The sequence below is a fragment of the Labrus bergylta genome, chromosome 4, assembly GCF_963930695.1.
Source record: "Labrus bergylta chromosome 4, fLabBer1.1, whole genome shotgun sequence".
NCBI classification, from domain to species: Eukaryota; Metazoa; Chordata; class Actinopteri; order Labriformes; family Labridae; genus Labrus; species Labrus bergylta.
In genome coordinates, this window is record NC_089198.1 from 20,477,335 (window position 1) to 20,497,836 (window position 20,502).

At 43.1% G+C, this 20,502-nt stretch overlaps 1 protein-coding gene across 2 annotated transcripts; it reads left to right on the plus strand.

Moving 5' to 3' along the window:
• Positions 1–885: 885 nt before the first annotated feature.
• On the plus strand, positions 886–20,275 carry nyap2b (neuronal tyrosine-phosphorylated phosphoinositide-3-kinase adaptor 2b). 2 transcript variants are annotated; one of them, XM_020649318.2, is made up of 8 exons: positions 886–1,811; positions 2,681–2,829; positions 4,355–4,556; positions 8,591–8,901; positions 12,309–13,382; positions 16,352–17,593; positions 17,726–17,829; positions 18,353–20,275. In XM_020649318.2, exons 3-8 carry the CDS (start codon positions 4,378–4,380, stop codon positions 18,641–18,643), a joined length of 3,201 nt encoding a protein of 1,066 aa, XP_020504974.2. In that variant the 5' UTR covers positions 886–1,811; positions 2,681–2,829; positions 4,355–4,377; the 3' UTR covers positions 18,644–20,275. The 2 variants fall into 2 exon arrangements, with proteins under 2 accessions (XP_020504974.2, XP_020504973.2); XM_020649317.2 differs by lacking the exon at positions 2,681–2,829.
• The last annotated feature ends 227 nt before the right edge of the window (positions 20,276–20,502 follow it).

Genomic DNA, 20,502 nt, shown 5'->3' on the forward strand with positions numbered 1-20,502 from the left:
CCACTAATAGAGGGAGGGGGGAAAGTGAGGGAGGTGGGAGAGAGGGGGGTTAAGGGAAATGGAGGGAAGGGTTGATAAAAACAACAGATCTCTGCTCCCTAATCCTTTTGTGTCGACGGTGTTAATCCATCCGAGTAAGCCCCCCCCCATCCACCCTCACCAGCACTACTCACCCCCACCCCCCACCCCACCCCTGCTTTTGCACCATATACCAGGCGCTCCCTCCACATAAACAACCCACAGCACTGCTGAAACCAATACTCGCTCCCTAGACAGACAATCAGAAGCTGCAGTAGCCCCCTGAATAACACACAACTCATACTCAACTCTGTCCCTGCTTTCATCCCCATTATATTTGTGACCACTGGGAACAAGTCCCTTTTCTAAGATGCTTGCTTTGTTTGTTTATGCAAACATATTATAATGTGGCATCAGCATGTCCAATGTGTGTGTATTGGAAATTGCAAAGTGTTGTTTTCCCTTTTTGTGTGTTTTGCTTCCATGCATTTGCTTCCCTATGTTTTTTTTTTCCTGCTTTGTTTTAACTACTGTACATGTAATGAATGCACATGAGAGCAACACGGTGTATCCACTGCAAGTGTTTTTGTGTCGTGGTCTTGTTTACGAGCTGTAAGAGAGAGGGGGGAAGGTGGGGGGTAGCTGGGGAGAGGGAGCGCAGTGGTTGCCGGGGGAAGAGGAGGTTGTGTCTAATGAGGTCACACCCTGGCAACCTTGTGACTCCTCCCACTCACCCCCCCCTCCCCCCCCCCTCTCATCTCCTCCTTCCTCCCCTGCTCTTTTCACTTGGCCCCCTCTAAGTGTGCCCACCCACTCAACCCCCTCCCCTCCTCCCTCACCCACTGACAGGGAGAGCTCTCCGTGGTGCTGAAAGCAGAAAAACACATCCAGGCTCCAGTAACAGTGCAGCAGCAGTGCGAAGGCAGGCGAGACAAAAACATAGAATAAGATGAGTTTAAAAGAGCACAGCCACAAGAACTGTGGTGCGTAGGAAGAGGAAAGAAGGAGAGGATAGGGAGCGAGGATGACGCTCTAGTGGATGGTAGCTACAGTAGGCAGTGGGCGTGTTTATCTCGTCGTGATCTATAGCTGGGATGCCCGGTGTCATCTGCTTAAGCACAGAGCAACTGAACAGACCTTTGTGGACAGGCAGGACAAGAGGGAGCCGGCAGGGAATTCCATAACTGGAAACATACATCATACCTCGGTCTCAACCTTCATTGTGGATGAGGATTCCTTTCATCTGTGCTACTCTGAGACATTCTCTGCATTCTGACGTATTAAAGCCAAAGGACAGACTTTCAGAGAAAGACGCATTGGAAGGACTGTAACTGCCTGATGTGCAACTCCAAGGGGAGTTTGATGTGAGAGAGTGTGAGTGTGTATTTGTGTGATGTTTGCAGTTACGGGTGCGGTCTGTCGCTGCACTGCATCTCCTTTCTGTCTCTAGCATGTGCAGATGTGTGGAACTCTGAAGCTGGCAACTGGATTGGAGTTAAGCAACATCTGGACTGGAGGGGTCGCATCTCCCTTTTGTGCCCAGGGGAGGGAGCCTTGGGCTGGGCACCCAATGGCCCAGCTCCCCTCTACCACCAACCTCATCCTGGATCACAGGGAATACTTTTAGCAAGTCAACCAGTGGGACCATACAATGGATGGGAGTCTATGTGGATTTAAGTGGAATAGTGCACTGGTGCTCCAGCATAGGTCAGAGTTCACAAGCGTGCACTGGACTCATCAGGGAAAGACAGAAGACACGTTGGTCGACAAACCAGCAGGGACACAGCCCCATTGTAAGTATGCATCTGAGCATTGCCTACACAAAACAAACATTAAAATGCCTAAAAGCTATGTACCCCCCTGCTAATGTTATACACATCATGCATGCACGTGTTTTTCCTACTCATGTGCACACACAAACTCTGAAAGCACTGATGCCAAGTGTAACTCCTGCATGTGCCCTGCTTTACAGGTTAATCTTTACTTAGTCCACTGTATAGCCCTCACCGTGTGTGTGTGTGTGTGTGTGTGTGTGTGTGTGTGTGTGTGTGTGTGTGTGTGTGTGTGTGTGTGTGTGTGTGTGTGTGTGTGTGTGTGTGTGTGTGTGTTTGCATGCACGAGCGCCCACACATGTCACCAGACAATTTGCCTTGCAATCTTTTTGACATTTTGTCTCTAGAATATCCATGCAGCCCTTTTCCCCGTGACACGGTTGCATGGAAACAGAAACAATGTGCCACTTTAATTTACTTTTAAAGCCAAGTACACATCTGTGTTCCAACTGTTGCAACCCATGTGAACTGGTGCAAATGTAGATGGGATAGAAAAAGAACAGAAATTGCATCCAGTGAAGGGTAAAGCAAAGAGAATGTTAATGAAAATAAAAGCTGTTTTGGGAAAATAGGTTATTCCATGGTTTTTTTTAAGAAATTAGAAAATAAGAATAGTATTTTCCATCAATGACTTAGCGGAGGACAATCCAATGTGAAAGACTCAGTTGGTAAAAACAGTGTGATAAACAAGCTGATTCTAGTGCAGAGTGTAGCTGCAGGCTTACAAGGATTAAGCAGGCAGGCTTAATTCTGCTCAAACACTGTTTGAACTGTACCTTCCTATTGCTGCACCCTTCACACATCTAACCGGTACACCTTGTTCTTGTCAGGAACCTAGACTTACGTCCTTTGTGCAGCTTCTGACCTCTTACTATGCCTGTGCGTCAGCGATAAGACCTGATAAGCAGGGGAGAAAAATCTCTACACCACTAGACACCGGGAAGCTGTGCCCTAGTTTGAACTCTACTCCAAGATGGCGGTTCGTTTTTGCTTTTTTCAGTTCCCTTCTCATGTGCATTAAAACCTAAGCTAAGGCATGTTGAGAGCATGTTATAGAGAGTGGAACCAGCAGATAAACCATTTGACCCATGCCCCATGCTGGACCTATTGATGGACAAACACAAAATTAGAGGGATTCTGAGGATGGCCAGACAATGGCCAGTCTCTCAGTTGCCCTGGACACTCCATCTGGCAAGCCCAAACCCCCCCCACCCCCTCCTCTAACCCATTTGATGCCCTTGCCACATACACATACACACAAACATACATACACAGTTATCACAAGCCCCTCCCCCTCCACACGCTCACACTCAGTGCGTCTTTCACACGTAAACAAGCATGAGTCTTAGGCTGATCTGAAAACATTGACCTACATAAAAGCGTGCACGGTCTTCTTCTCTTCCACCACTGGCCTCTCCAAATTCACATTTGGCTGTTACTCATGGTACATACTTGGTTACATGCAGTTGAACATGCTTTCAGGCAAATGCATACTGTATTTGCATGCACACTGAATAGCATCATTAGGCGCTCCATGCTGGGTGTTGGTCTTGAGTGGCTGCATGGCATGGCATGCTTTTTTAAAAGATTACCAATAACAAGGTATGAATTATGAATGTGTGCAAAAGCTAGTGTTTCTTGAAGAGGCTTTTCCTCACAGATACATCCAAACTCTTTTTCTATGGCAATGGTGTTGTCAGTGTTCGTCTTTTAACGGAATAAAAAGCTGCAAAGACCAAGTGAAGAGAGGGTTATTTTTAGCTCTTCAAAACAAGATTGATCCTGATATTTCCGCATATGCGAAACCACACATCAGTCTAGCAAGATTTGCTCATTTAATCCTTGTGACGGCTCCCAGGGGTGATACATTTCCTCTTCTGAAAATATATAACTCCTTGGTAATTCACAGCTACAGAAGATGAAAGTGTTTTTTTTCTTCTGTTTCATTCAGACACTCACTCGGTCGGTGCCTATAATTTCAGCCAGAAAACGTGCAAACACAACTGAGAAAATGAGCAGCCGCTGATGATGAACTGCCAATAAGTAAACTGAAGGTTGTGAAGTACTCTATCAGAATAGTGATGTGCAGAGCTTTCGTGTGTGTTTTTTCTAATGTAAGTGTGCACATTGACTATCAAGATGTTGCAACCCTCTAGGGAAAAATGTTTTCTCTTGTGGACATAGGCATGATGCAAGTCTGTGAGTCTTTCATAGGCCATGAACTCATCAGCAACGGTGAAAAAAACATGTAAAACAATAGCAACATCCACTTGTGACATTATGCTGCTGTTGATGCAATCCTGCTCCCTCAGTTTGCATCTCCCCAAGCCTGACCTTGAAAAATGAAGGCTGAGTGAATGAACACTGACGTAACACTTTGCTTGTTTTGCATCCACATAATGTGCATTCACGATTCCCTGCATTTCTCCTAGTATTATCTTGTGGCAGAGTATTTTCCTCTGTATTATCAATTGCCATTAACAATTTCAATATGTCTCTATCAGAATGCTGTGGAAACACTTGAAGAATGATGAGCTCCCAAGAGGAGGAAACTCTCCGTTTTTTCCAGTATGTTGAGGAGAATGGGCTGAGAGCCTACAACGGCCTGGTAGCTCAGAACCTGGACCTCGCAAGGAATGAGAGAAATAGAGCATTCCTGCAGGAGAAAAACGACAAGAAGAGAAAACAGGTGGAGGCCATAAGGAGGTAGGATTTAAAAAAAAGTTATTGAGTGTGAAAACTGCCAGGTTTTTTTCACAGATGTATCCTTAAATGGCACACATTGATTATTTTTGTTTAAATAGGAGTGGATTTTGGTAAGCTAATTATTTCTAAAGCACACCAAAGGGGCTCCGCTTTGTAAATGAAAGTAGAATTGGGACAAGTGGCCAGAGGGTCCCTATGGCAATGGCATGTTGCCATATTTTGCAGGTTGCGAGTGTGGACTAATGCACCCCATGATCTTGAGAGGATAATTAAATTTTCACTTTTAGACTTATTAAGGACTTGTCCTTGGATTGAGGTCATTGCTGCTCCATTTTTAATACAGAGAGCATTCAAAACTAAGATGGAACGGGGCGAGCTGAGACAGAAAGCATGCTGGGATGCAAGGTTGGAAACGAGACTCGTTAAAAGACCTTGTGATTGACGTTTTCCAACTATCCTGGTGTAGAAACGCAAATACCAACTGTATAAAAGTTGAATTATCATTATGAGGATGTTTAAACACTCATTGGAGATTAGTTTTTAACCTATCAAGCTCATCAGAAATCCGTCAGACAATCTGTTACACTCGTTTCATGTGTTGAGATGAGCGAGCAGTTAAAGCAGTGCTACTATGCGCAGCAACACCACTGTGGGGCATCCCAAAACTTGAGCGAATACGAGGCACGCACTCACAACATGAGCGGCACGTGTATAAGGCGTGCTTGTGTTGTGGGGTAGAACAGCGAGCAATGAGTCACAGAGTATTTGGGAGGATGTGAGCGGGACACTGCAGAGGGGTTTCCAATGTGTTGGTGCGAGGAAATGGACATCTGGGTTGCCTTGTTTTCACAAAAAGCTGAGCACTGGACTTCAGAATATGAAACCACACCAAGAGACACTCTAGGTTCTACTTTTTTTTTGAATACTTTTTTAACTTTAAATCATATAATTGTTAACATTTTTGGATTGATGACACATTTGAAAATGACACATGTAAGACACAGAAAGAAGTATTCTTTTTATAGTGCAATCATGTGTCTGTGACATAGCCTGCAGAGTCTAAGAGGAGAGAAAGTACCCATGAAGTATTAGAGGAACTTGTTTCCTACCTTGAATTATCAGACGATTACTCTGACTATGCAGCACGCTAAACACACTCCAGTTACTTTAGAATGCCTCATGGGAAATGCTGTCCATCATTGAATCTAAAATCCTTTAGGTCCTGTCACACTGTCTGACGTGGCACAGAGTATTTCAGCAGCTGTCGGGAGTTTTAAATGTGCATCAGATGATTATGTTGATGTGGTTTTGGAGGCTGAGCATCTCTGTGTGACCAGATGGGGTTCTTCTTAACTGATTGACTGAACTTTGAACCATGTCACATTTTTGTCAAAGGGTCATGTGACCAGAAAAGCTGCTTCACTGCTGCAATAGGGACTGTCTGTAGATAATAAATTGTATGGTACAATCAGTGTATAGCTCTTGCTTGATCAAAGATCATGTTAGAAATGGTTTAGGCTCAAATTCTCCCATATGTATCTTGGATTCCCTTTCAGCACTTGCCAGCTCAATGTCCCTGCTGCCATTGTTGTTCGCAATCTGATTCAGTCTTGTTCGGTAACTTGGTGAATGGGATGGGGCGATGCCTGAGGAATGTGGCATTGACTGTCCTGCCATCCTTCCATTGTCTTTCAGCTGTTGCTTAAACTAAAATATTAATACACAGTCACTGGAGGAAGAGTCCAAAAAATAACTGGATTTTTCATGAGGGCATATAAGTAGGTCAGTGAGACGACCCATTTTTACAGTAACTGACTGAGAGTGAGAGATAGTATGAGGTTTCATGCTTGCATTTGAGCGTGCGCAACATCAAGTACATACATGCCTACTTGTGTACATGTGCGTGCGTGGACACAAACCACAGGGAAATCCAATATATAAGTGTGTGAGAAAGGGTAGGAAAGAACAAATTGCTTGTGGGATTGTGTTAGCGTGAAAGGGCTTGTTAGAGCAAAATGTGTTTAAAAGAGGAAGAAAGGAGAAAAAAAAACTGTTAGTGAGAGATTAAGTATGAGCTCAGTTGCAGGAGATGTGTTCTGCCTGGTGACAGCTGGAACAGCTATAGGCCAATCAGATCAGCACGTTAGGTTTGAGTGAGGCGGGCCTTCCTGCCTGCTGCTCCCTCTCACTCTGAGTTTCTTTTATTGTGTTTAAGAAGTCACTCACACAGTCATCGACAAGCAAACACACAGATGGTCACAGATGGACTTAAACATGCAAATATATGTAAACATACACATACACTACACACACACACACACACCACATACACAAGGATAACACACACTCACATTTTCTTATATTTGAATATACTTGCAAATTCCGAACGGCTGTTTTTTTTTTCTTTTTTTGGTGGTAACATGCCTGCATCCACAGAACGACAGATTTGTCCCTATCTTTTTCTCACTCAAGATCTTATTTGTTTGTTTTTTTCTATTTTTTTTTCTTTTGCACGGTGTCACAGTGAGAGGACCAGAACTGCCTGACAACAAGTCAGCGGCAACCGGTCCAAATGCACCTGTGGTCTGTCCTCTAGCCAATCACTGGGCAAATAGCCTATAAATAATCCAGTCACCCAAAGTCCAGTCACACGACCCTCCCAACACACACACACCAACATCTCATGTATATGGGCAGACACAATGCACACAATCACAGTAGATGCACATTAAAAACACATGAGAGGGACAGCATGTAAATACTGGGCTGCTGTCACCTGTGGCTGAATGCATTGGTCGAATATTTTCTACAGAGACATTTAAGAGCTCTTGCATTGATGATAAGATTATTATAATTAAATAAATATATAAACACATATTATGAATTAACGCAACACCTGGTTTGGTGTTATGTTGCTTTTTACTCCTATCATTACTTTACTCTTTAAATGCATTTTTGTTGTGATCATGATACCTGTATGAAGTGCACGTGCGCTTTATTATTGTTGTGTGGCAGCAGCTGGCTTTGTGTCTGGTTTCTATGGGTACCCTGTTGCTAGGCAAAGTAAAGCCCCTGACCAATAAATCCACCCCACCAATCACCTTCTGTTCAGCAGCTGGCCTGGAGGGAGTCAGAATCAGCAAAGTCACACACTTAGGGAGCAAAAAAATAACAACAACAACAACACAAACATACAAACATAAAAGACCACATGCACACTTAGAAAAATGTGTTTTTGCCTTGCGTGTAAAGTCATCTTGTTGAATGTAATATATTTATGGCTTAGTTGTTTTAATTGGAAAAATTACACACAAATACACCTACAGAATTAAAGTTTGAATACATCTTATGTTCCAGAGCACAGTAAGATCTTAAGATCATTGACCCTGGTTGTGTTGGTGTGTGCATGTCTATGATTACAAGTGTGTGAGTTTGGCATACAGCCCTCCTTTCCCCCATTACCACAAAACACTCAGACATCATTAACGCTCCATTCAGGCCAATCATCCATTTACAGGGATTGATTGTGTACAGGCGGGGGGACTTCCATGGTGTCATTACATGTGTGTGGTTGTGTGTGCGGCATAGGTCGAATTCAGGGTTAAACTCTAATCAATTGGTTATCCTGACAGAAACCCTCTTTTCAGTGGCACTAACAAGTCTGTTAGTGCCACTGAAAAGAGCACTATCATGTTTTGAGACATTTAAATAAAATAAAATAAACTAAGCTATATAAAACTGCATTATGCACACTGACAAACACATATCTGCGAACAGAAACTGAAACATGCCAGAGTGACTCTGTTTCTGGACATGGTTCATGCTGTTTTAGCTGTCTCCTGACAGGATTAGCTTCAGAGGCTAAAGTTTAAACTTTGGTCAATATTTCTCCCTTTTTTAAAGCTGTTATTTGAGTTTTGATATTTTAATATGTGAGATATTTGTTTCCTTATCACTCATACTTACAAAGGACTTTGCATTCCCCTGACCCTGTATCTACTCTCTTCTCATACTTCCTCTCGTCCTTATTTTAGGACCGGGGAGGACATTACAACCGAAGGCAAGCACTTACGCATGGGCTCCATTACCATGCCGGACCCCCAGGAACGCATGCCCCACCCACATGCCCTCGCATGTGGGCAGGGCTTCTCTGTCCGCTCCCAGTCCCTCCACTCTGTTGGTGGTGGGAACACTGGGGGTGGAGGAGAGGAGGAGGTAGGGAGCCCGACCTCTAGGAAGCAGCCCCCACCTAAGCCCAGGAGGGACCCAGCCACCAAGCTGAGCATGTCGTCTGAGGCGGTGGACCACAGTCCCATGTCCACCTGCCGAGGGGAGCGATGTGACGGTGAGTGGTGGTGGCACTTCACACCAAACTGCTGCGCTATATATAGCTGCTCTCTGCAGTGACCTCCTCAGCACTGTTTCTCTTACAATGACATGACATCTAGCTATTCACTGCATACTTCCCACTTAGCACCCTAGAGATGAAAAAACAAGGAGGTATCAGAATGAAGGGGTTGAACCATGGTTACAATATTTTTGCACCAGAACTCAGTAAAATGTGATGATCAGAATTTCACTGAACTACAAGTGAACAAATGCTTCACACCAGTGATGAGCTGACATTTTTGGATATTGCGTGTAAAGCATTCTTTCTTTGTTTGATGACAGTGGACCAATATGGTTAGATCTCAGAATAATGAACTTCACAGGCTGGTGTATTAATGCCAAAATAAGAGGAATTGTTCCAAATTTAAAGGAAAAGTCATCACTTTTAATTATATGCACTATTTTACTTCCTATATTATCAGCTATTTAGATTGTTCACATTTGCCCTCGTCCAGCAGATGGTGAGATAGCATCATATTAATGTCTTAATTTATATAGCACCTTTTAAAAAACAACACCTGAGCTGCACATTGAGTTCAAAAGCAGACGTAAGAATAGAAAAGTATATCAAAATCCCAGGAGAAGACCTTAAGAACACTGTAAAATAAGTATAAGATTCTGAATCCTTTACATACATGTTGAGCCTGGGGTTAACGTATCATAGTAGCACACACAGGACTGACAGTTACATTGTTTGTGATTTTTCTGAGCTCTGAGCTCCCCAGTAGATGAATCTAAGTGCTGTGTAGACTTTTAAAGGTTTTTAGTTTGAATAGTTCCTAAAGCTGTTCCTGGTTAACATAAAAGAAATGCAGACATGTCTGTATTGTAACCTTGTTTAAAAATGACATACTTTCATATTTCTACAAGGCAAATAAACAATGAAGGCCAAACACTTCCTTCCAGTTAAAAGTGGCAAAGCCAAAAGTGAAAGATGGCTTGATAGTGATCCAGCAGAAGCACCCTGCAGCAATTTTCTGAAGCAAGACAAACAAACACAATATGCCTCTTTGGCCACAAATGAAAACGAGGGCATAATTAAAGTGAATCAACTCAATGTATGCAAAGTTAAACGAATAGGACAGGAATTAATTGAGCTAAAGAAACAACAAGACACAGATTTAATTGTCGCTGTATTAAATGCAGAATGCACACGGTGCCAACTGTCAAGTGCCTGTGTACATGTGCAGAAAATACAGAAAAGCTTCAAAGCATTGCAAAATTCAAACTGACATTTAGAATATTATAATTCTCTTTGGTGCAGGTGGCTGTGAGAGCAAAAAGAATTTACAGGTGTCAGAAAGCTTTGACTCCATTTCAGTCAGGATGCTTCATTGCAGACGTGATGTTTAGGGAGTCGCCCTGCCCACCGCAGATTGGTGGGGATCTCTCTGTGTGCACACAGATCTTCCTGGGCACCACGGCAACCATCCCACAGAAACAAGACCCCCTGCAGCCCAGCCAATCACAGAATCACTGAGCAGCTTCAGCCAATGGGGCTCCAGAGATGCTCAAGTCTGAGGCTTCCGAGCCAATCAGAGTGAGAGTGTGGGGGTGTCCCTTTCTGAGGGGAGGGTTGCGTGCTCTGTAGCTGGCGCTGTAGCGGGAAAGGGAGGAGCCTGCTAGAGTAGAATTCATTCAGGAGGAGCGATTGACCTAGATTCGTTTTCCCCAGGAGGAGAGGGAGGGGGAGGGGGTTGCGGGTAAACACATCCGCTACAGGGGGAGGGGGGGAGAAGAGGCAGCGATAGAAAGCGAAAGAGAAGGAGTAGGACATGTTTGGAGGGATGAAACCATTATCAGTGCTGAAGCAGATTTCAAAATCCAACCTGTTGGTGTATCAACACATATGGTAATTGTTTTTTTTTAAAAGCCCAGTTAAAGACTTGTATGCACGATGGCATGCATGTAGACACTGACACACAAAAAAGGGAGAACAGATATTAGTATCATTACTCCAATTAAGTAAGTAAAACTTTATTTATATAGCACTTTTAAAACTCTCAGTTACAAAGTGCTACATAAATAAAAGCAAGCAAACAAATTAAACAGTGAGAAAAATGTACAACAATAAATCACAAAGTCAAACAAGGCAAAGTTAAGATCAGGAAAACACACGCACATACACACACACACACGCACAAAAGAGTAGGCACAAGAAAGGGTTTGGGGTTACATGAAGGCTTGTCTGTACAGGTGAGTTTTTAGTTGCAATTAAACATATTCAAAGAACACATCTGGGTTGAGTCAAATCCTCTATTAACACACGATTAAATAATGGAAATGAGGAGAGAATGTGGAAACGGTAGTTCTTTTACATCCTTATTAGCAACATCAACTTTGACCTTTGATCAACCTCATAAATGTCAAATCAAGTGTTATCTATTTATTTAAACCAGTCCATCTAATTGTCTGCAGTGTATTCTGCAAAGCCATATATTCAGAGGCATTTGATACACTGACAAGATTAGACTCAATTTCTCTGGAAAGATTGGCTTCAAAGGTTTTATTGAATGTGTCCATGGCAGTCCTAATTTTCCCCTATGAATGTGTTGGCATGTGCTGTGCAGGTATGCGTGTGGCCGTGCATGTAGTGACAGCGGTGAGTCATACAGTTACAGGAAGTATGCATGTGTCTGGGCCATCTGGCATCTAAATTATTAAAGATGTCAAATGTGCAAGATTTCAAACATGGTCTATCTCTTCACTTCACTCAGATGAAGGGACACTTCTATTCAAACATCTCGGTGTGACCTAGAAATACACCGAAAATCGCTCTCTCTGCTGCGAGTAAAACCAGCATCAGGACCGCACCGTACAGCACAATCCACACGAACGTGAACATAGTTGCATCGCCTCACTGCAGCACATCTAAAGAGATTCACACTGCAATGCTACGTCACCACAATCAGAAAGAAGCTCCACAGTGTGTGTGACCCAGATACTATACTCACATACTACACCACTGCCGTATATGCGACCTAGAAACATGCATATGCCTCAACTATTCCCACAAATCTGACTCAAGTTATTGCTCGGAACTATACACGATGACCTATATCTGACCCGTCACACTGCAGTGGGCTTTATATGAATGACAAATGATTCACAAAAATAGATTTTGGTTCCATTCAGTTTGTTCTTGTGTGTGAAAGAAATGGAGCAGCTGCATAGGAGATTAAGGACATTATTTTAGTGTCTAACCACAAAACAATATTCCCCAGTTTGACACACAACAATATAGTCAACGAATGATGAACCAGAATACAAATATTATAGTGTTAACTTATCAGGTAGTGCTGGTAAATGTGAGTTCTGCAATGTAGTTGTGTTCTCACTTTCTTTCTTTCTTTCATCTAACAGCTCATGGATGCAGCGAGGACTGCAGGAGGGTGCCCCCACCCAAACCTAAGAGAAACCCCAACACACAACTAAGTGTTTCCTTCGATGAGTCCTTCATCAAGAGCCACGCAGGCAGCGGCATGTGTCCCTCTAAACCCCTCCATCATGTATGCTCTCCCTGCGAACGCAACACGTCGCCTCCACAGAGCGACGAGAGCCCCACAGACGACTGTGAGGACGAACCCGTCTACATAGAGATGGGTGGGGTCGACGTCGGAGCACGAGAACCCCTGAAGAGCGAGGACGAGGAGCCCGGAGAGTCTGTGTACGAGGAGATGAAGTACCCGGCTCTGGACGATATGGAGTATCGCACAGACCCTGTGGGATGTCGCTCCGCTTGCCCCACCCCAGCTCCATACGAGCCTGAACCTCTCAGTCGCTGCTCGACACCTCGGAACATTCCCCTCTGTGACATTCCTGCACCCTTTCCTAATTTACTCACCCATCGACCACCTCTGCTGGTGTTCCCACCGGCGCCCGCTCAGTGCTCACCCAACTCAGACGAGTCTCCCCTCACCCCTCTAGATGTAACCAAACTGCCCATGCTGGAGAACCAATCCTACAGCAAATCTCCCACGTCCTCCACTGAGCCGCCCTCCTCCGCACACATCCGTAGGGAACTCACTGCCACCCCGACCCTCACTGTATCCGGCCGCTCCTCTGCACCTCCTCTTCCATGTACACTCTACAAATCCTCCTCCTCTTCCTCTTATCAGCGCAGCCACTCTGCCTGCCCATCCCCGGTCAGCATGGGTCGCTGTCTTACCCCTCTTAGTCTCATGCGTACGCCTCCCTTTGATGCTCCCATGCCTTTTCCTGGAGGGCTGCCACGCAGCGCCTCTGCCACCCCTCATGGTAAAGGCTCGCCGCCTCAAGATGGGGTGGGTCGACTCCATGGCTCAATGCAGAATGTGTCAACGGGGCGATCAAGGACACCCACTAGCCCGCTTGATGAACTTACAAACCTTTTCACCACAGGCAGGAACATGTTGAAGAAAAACACCAGTGGAAGGAAGTCTAAAGAACCTGGAGAGAGTGAGTCATTTCACACTTTTATCTCTTCAAAGTTTTGGTGCTTCATAAGGCAAAGGCAACAAAAAATATCCCATTTAACTGTCTTTTTATTCCTAAAGTTGGCAGACAGCTTATTACTGCATTTCACTTTTAAAAAATCAATAAACATATTTTTATTTTGTAACAAAGAGTGACTTAGTTAAGAGAGTTAAAAATAATCCAACACTACCAACACCCAAAAATGTTCGGAAAAGTCTCAGCATGATATGCGTCAACAGAAGAGTAACAATCCAGACTGTTTATGGCCAATATGGATGAGGTCAATCCAAAATGGTCAATGGCTAAAAGCATGAACAGGATTCATTCTGAAGATCACACAAATGATTAGTCTCAAGTAAAAGTCTTGTTTACCCCCTGTTTTGTGTTGCCACATTAACAAATCTGCATAATTAGAAAGCTGTGCAGAGAATGCATCACTTTCACCGTACCATGAATGGTGTTTGGGGCGCTCTCTGAGACCTTCCATTTGTTTTAATCTAGACCAAGCGAGCCAAGTCTCATACAGATCGTATGATTTAATCTCAGGGGATTAGAGACTAAAGCAGACAGCAGGTCTGTCAAACAACTCGTGGCATTAGGCCATCAGGCAGCATTACTTTTTAAATATGTAAACATCATGTGTAAACACTGATAGCCATGCCACACTCAAGACCCCGCCAAAACAAATGCAGCTGTGAAGGAGAGCAGAATATTCTCCTAATCATAGGCGTACACATTGCTTTAAGTTTACAAAAAGGATGTAAAAAAACACTAAAACACATTTGCAGAAATGATCATATTGTTTTATATGGCATGTCTGGTGAAAGCTGCATTAGCAGACAGTCAAAAAAAAAATCGACATGCCACTGTTGTGTTTAATGCGAAGCCTTTATTGTTAGAATAGCTATGATAAGCCTCAGTGTTTTGACATCTAATGTAATGTAAATGAATTAAATATGGCTGAGTACAGGCATTAAACCATAATTGTTGCATTCATGCATGAGGGTTTGTGTAGTTGCAGCATGCTGTGCAGTATTTGTAAAGGGTCACTGATAAATAATGTTGAGTATTTAATCATTTACATTGAAATTTAACTCAGAGAATGACCCTTTAGTCAGAGTTCCTCCTATTCAGAGCTGAAAAAGAGTTTTACTTTTTTTTTACTGTCCTTCAAATTGACTGGTGTTCCCAGAGCACCTTTGTGCATAAATCATAAAGAGGAGTTCAAAAGAGTCCACACATTCATCTTTACTCAACACTCTTAGCAACTACAACATAGCAACAGTGGAAGGAATGGAAATCCGTGTTTCTTATTTGCAGCTTCCCTCCCCGTGAGTAATGCAGCCAATCACAGCTCAGGGCATGCTGGTTTACAGCGGAGCAATGAGCTCCTGTTGGAGGAAAGCTGCAGCTCTGAACTCAAATCTTCACCTGATCAGAGGATTTCAGATTCTCTTTTCTGTCCAATTAACACACACCCTACTCAGTGTAAAGCCAATCAGGGAGCTGTGTCGGCTGTGCAGATGGGGACTGTGAAGGCTGAGACATTTTTTAGGTTTCTGGCTATTTTGACTTTACTGAAATGTATATGTTCCAGTTAATGTATGTGTGTGCAAACTGGTGACCATTTGCCATTAAGCCCTGCAAGTTCTATGCATTGTCTTGCATTGTCTAACATTAAGTGTTGGTTAGATTATCAACGGGTGCATTCAGGTGCCAAAAAAATGTCTTACCAATGAGCCATTTGACAGCATTTACTTCTCTAGCCCCATATGGCTTATAAACAGCTTGCATATGCTTTCTATACATCAAGGCCTGGCCCTTTTAATCTAGCACCTGTGTACACCACATGCACCGCATTAGGCTGCACTGCAGGACTGACACGTTGTGTGTTTTGCCTCTGTGACTGGCTATGTGCACACGCAGTGTAAAGACCGCACAATCCTACCAGGATGAATGAAGGTTAATTTTTTTTACTCTGCCTTTCTGAGGCAATCGAGACAGCAACAGCTAGTCTGACCCACTTACAACTGGTTAATCGCAACGCTCCCACTCACACACACACACACATGCATGCACACTCTAGAGAGCTATGTATGACGCATAACATGACAAGAGATACGGATGACCAGGGATGCTTGTGCGTGGTACTGTATGTTAAAGCCCATATAGAAACCATATAGAGAAGCATCCTACATGGAGATCAGTCATGCATATACATTTATATCTGTGAAAGGATTATATTAAGCGTTGAATGGGTGACATACATCCGGTTAATAATTAGTATTTTCTATGCACACAGGCTGAAGCATATTCAAAAACAATATTCTCAAGATTTTTTTTTTTTTTTTTAATAAATCATTAAAATTAAACAGAAAGACATCTGATATCAGGTGATTATTACTATTCAGATCCATTATATTATGATAAACTTTTGAATTTGAGATTTAAAATGTGTAGAAAAGTAAAGGGAAGAAAATAAATAAACAAACTAATAGTTGTTCATTTGCATCGATATGGCTTAATAAGTGTTAAACGGTTAATAAAAGTGTTTATTATTTACTACAATGAGCACAATTTTAATTTCTGTAGCACAAGTATTGACTCATCTGACTGCAGTCTCTTGATGCGGCTGCCACAGTGGGTAGTGAGTGACACCTGGAGAATGAATGGTGGTACTGCAGAAACATCAAGTAGAAAATCTGTTAATTCTTTCTTCTTGTTTTAAAGGATTAATTTGACCTTTTTTTTTTTATTCAATCATTTTATGCAGTTTGCTCATTAATTTGGATTTCAAGCATTTTCATTTTAAAGTATTTGGACATATTTAATCTTTTATGTTCATTTTATTGAATGCATCATCAGTTACAGCATAATAAGCTTGGAATTTAGAATCAGTGTTCATGTCCTGAATATGTTTTTTTAAATGTTTTTTTTTTTTTTTTTTACAGCTGAGTCCAAAAGCAAGTCTCACAGCGAGTCCAAGCGTGAAGGCAAGGAGCGCCACAGTCACAGCAAGGAGTCAAAGCGAGACTCCAAGGATCGCCACAGCAAAGAGTCCTCGCATCGCAGAGACAAAGACAAAGACCGGGACAAAGACAAAGACAAAGATAGAGGCAGCAGCAATGTTGAGCAACTATCCCACAGGCGCAACAGCAAAGACCGTACTTGTAGCAGTGTAGATGCACCATCTGTTCGCAGGGACAGCAGGGACCAGGGCTGCAGCAGTGTAGAGCCCATCCCAGTGATAAGAAGAGACTCCAAGGACAGAGGCATCAGCAATGGCGACCTGGTGCCGAGAAGAGACAGCAAAGACCGAAGCGGGGGACAGGGAATGGAGCCTTTTCTGAGACAGGACAGCAAAGAAAGAGAGAGACTGCTAGATCAGCCGCCTGAGCTGTTACCAAGACAGGACAGCAAGGAAAGGGTGAGAAATGGTTTAGACAGTAGACACGAAAGTCGAGAGAGACTGCTTGATCAGCCGCCCGAGCTCTTACCCCGACAAGACAGCAAAGATAGAGCCAGGAATGCTGTGGACTCAAAGCACGATAGCAGAGACAGGCCCCCTGAGCTTTTACCCAGACAAGACAGCAAAGACAGAGCAAGAAGTGGAGCAGAACTTAGGCATGATGGCAAAGAGCAACGTCCAGATTTGTTACCCCGACAGGATAGCAAAGAGAGAGTAAGGAACGATGTAGAACATAGACACGAGGGTAGAATAGACCAACCGCCAGAGATCCTCACCCGACAAGAAACTTCGAGGAGCAGCAACAGCAGGGACAAGATCAGCTCTGAATCGAAGCATGATGGGAGAGATCGAAGCAGCCACAATGGAGGAGAACATCCTCCACCTCCCCTACCCAGGCAGGACAGTAAAGACCTGAGCAGAACAGGACTCGAAGTGAGACGGGACAGCAAAGACCGGAGTTTGAATGGATCAGAACAGCATCAGTATGATGCAAAGAGCACAAAGAGCCCTTCTGCAATGGAGTACAGGTGTGAAAGTAAGGACCGAGGATACAGATCGGATGGCACGCCCAGGCGGGATAGCAGAGCAAATTACAGCGGTGACCAATCAAAAGCACAAGAGAGGAACGGCAGCACAATGTCAGGACAGCATTCATCCATAACCACACCTACTCACCATGGGAGATCGTCTGGAAGCCCCCCAATGACAGCAGGGACAGGAAATGGTGAGCATTAAATCCTCAGATTCATGGCATATTTTAGAATTGACCTTGTTTATATAGCCGAATTAAATGCATTTCTTAATTCTTATTTATGTAACACATTATGTCTTTTTTCATGTCTTTTTTTTTTTTTAGATCCAAAAGCAGCACCAAAGTATGCCCGCTCACCTTCTATGCCTGCTAACCCCTCTCCAATGGGAACTCCACAAAGGAGAGCAGCAGAGACACAACAAAGTCAGGTATGTGGACCGGCTTTTTCATTCCTGATTTCTATTCTCATCCTGTTTACAGGCCTTGAAAATGTCAGTTTGGTCAGTTTCTTACTCTAAGTAATGAAGTAATATGCATGCAGTTAGGTGAACCCCAAAAGTAAGATTAGTTCTTGAGACCTTTTTCTGACTGGTTCGAGTTGTATTTGGCTCATTTAGTTAAAAGTGATATTATGCCCCTGTGTGAACTAATCAGAGTTTTGGTTTATATTGGATTGATGATTATGAAGGATTACAGGTTTTTGGGTTATTGTTCCACCAGTCAACACTCACTCACACAATCTTAATAAACCAGATAAGCTCAGTAGTTGTGGTTTGAACACCAAAAATGTGTTATTTTACTTTTACTTATTTAGTCATAAGTAATGATTTTTCGTTGTAGAGAAAATACTTAAAAGCTGCTTTAAAGGTACATAAAAGGGAGCGACTAAATTTGAAGTCAAGCAGCATTGTTTTAGGTCACTTTGAATAACGGATCATCTTTGGCCCTCAGATGCCCCAGATGCCATGGATCTGTGGAGACACCACCATGCTGGAACAGATCGAGAGGAAGCGCACCCTCTGCCAGCAGATTCGCTCCAAACAGCATCCACACCTGCAGAGATTCCTGGAGAGGCCTCCTCCCCCTCCAGACAGGAGCGAGGAGAGGCACCAGGAGCGGAGTCAGTGCAAGCAAGAGAGTTCATCAGCCCTCCCAGGCTGGGGGAAAAGTGGTGGGGCCAAAAAGATCCGTCCTCCCCCTTACCCTACACAGAAAACTGTGTTCTGGGACACTGCCATCTAACAACACACTTGCACCTCCCTGCCACACAACCCCCCCGAGATACCCCATCCCCTCTTTCATATTGGTTGTGCTGATGCTTCCCTGCAACATCAGGGGTGTCAGGACAGCCAGTAAGAGCACCAAGAAGTTCCTCGCTGATGTCATTGGACAATGGTGGTTACCATAGCAATATTTCTGCTCGTTCAGGTTGTCATGTTTTCTTATCATCACTGGTGATATTTGATATTTTTCTATTTCCTGTGATTGGATTCTTGTAATATAATAAGTAGAATAGATATTTGATGAATAGATATTTTCTAAATGAGATGGGGATTAAAAGCAGCTTAAATTATGTATAGTAGATGTAGATGCAATCTAATTTTTTGTTTTTGTTATTTCTGTTTGGGTTATTTTACATTTGAAAGCATAATCTATCAATACTTGTACTGTAGTAGCATAATTTTCTTATGCCCAAGGCTTTCTTTTCTTGTGCTGAATAGCACTGAAAATGAATGGACTATTCAATTCTGTCTATATATACTTTACATTTTCACTGTTGTATTGTAAGTTGAGGAGTTAACGTGCTTTAGATTCCAACGCCCTCCATGCCTGGTCCAGTATGTTCTACAATGTACAACAGATGGTCCTGGAACAGAAACAGGAAACTTTGTGTGCTTCAGTTTGTATATTACAGTAAGAAGCTGTGTAGTAACTAAGTCAAAGCCTTTTGAAGCGGTTGAATCGTTTTATATAGGACAAAAAAAAAAAAACCTGTTGGCTGGCATGTGGGAGAGGAATGAAAAAGTGTGAAATGTTTCTGCTGTAATCTAAGATACACTATGAGGGTGGGTTGGGGAGGTAGTAAATTAGAACATACATTATCAACAGTTTAACTTCCAAAACCAGCCAAAGCCTGTTAAAGCGAGAGAAGGGTGTGGTTGCACTTTGGACGGTCGGTTCTTTAAAATGGGGTCGGTGGCAATAGCTGGCGAGTACCAGCGCCCTTACTTTGCCATGCACACTACGAGCACCACGACACATTGTAAATACTTGATGCCAACAACCAGCCCGTACAATCAACAACACCTGAGCTTTTAGAGCATTTCTTAATTTAACTGCAGATTATAATAGCCATATGCACTTGCTTAAGAATTAACTTTCAAGATTATGCTTATATATATATATTTTTGAAAATGTTAAAGGTAGCTGTGCCATGTAAGTTTTCATTTATTGGCGAGAGGGAGGTTAAAGCCTCAGGAGGCTGGCTGTGTGTGACATGCAGTCATCTATGATTGGTTGTCTCGGACAATATTCACAATTCGACTGGCAACCGTTTCAGAGATCAAAGGACCTATAACATGGCAACAGCTCTACCCAGTCAAGCAGACAGGGGTTGCACAAGGGCCTACAAATCTTTGAGGCTTTGTAAAAAGAAAATGAAAAAGAAATGCACTACCCATCATATGTCATTACATTCAATCAGGCGGATTACATACATGTCCCTCTCCCCCTGCTCTCTCCCTCTACCTCAACCTCCTACTTACATCATTGAAATTGGTTCTCTTCAGCACATTCAAATGCAATGTTGACATTGCCAAAATAGTCTGGGTTGGACACGTGAGCTAACCCTCAGAGTGGAATGCAAGTGCAGTACTCGACACTACAGAGGTCCCTCTGTGTTGTACCTTTACGTGTGTGTTTGAGGGAGAGAGCCGTGTGTTTGTCTGTGTGTGCCAAGCTACACTGTATGCAAGTTGAACTTTTAAAAATGATTGTTTTAAGACATTTTACTTTGCCTCATCCATGATAATTGGAGGGCAAAGGTTGGAAATGTAATAATGATGATGTACAATCTCTTTGTGTGTATAAACGTGCACTGT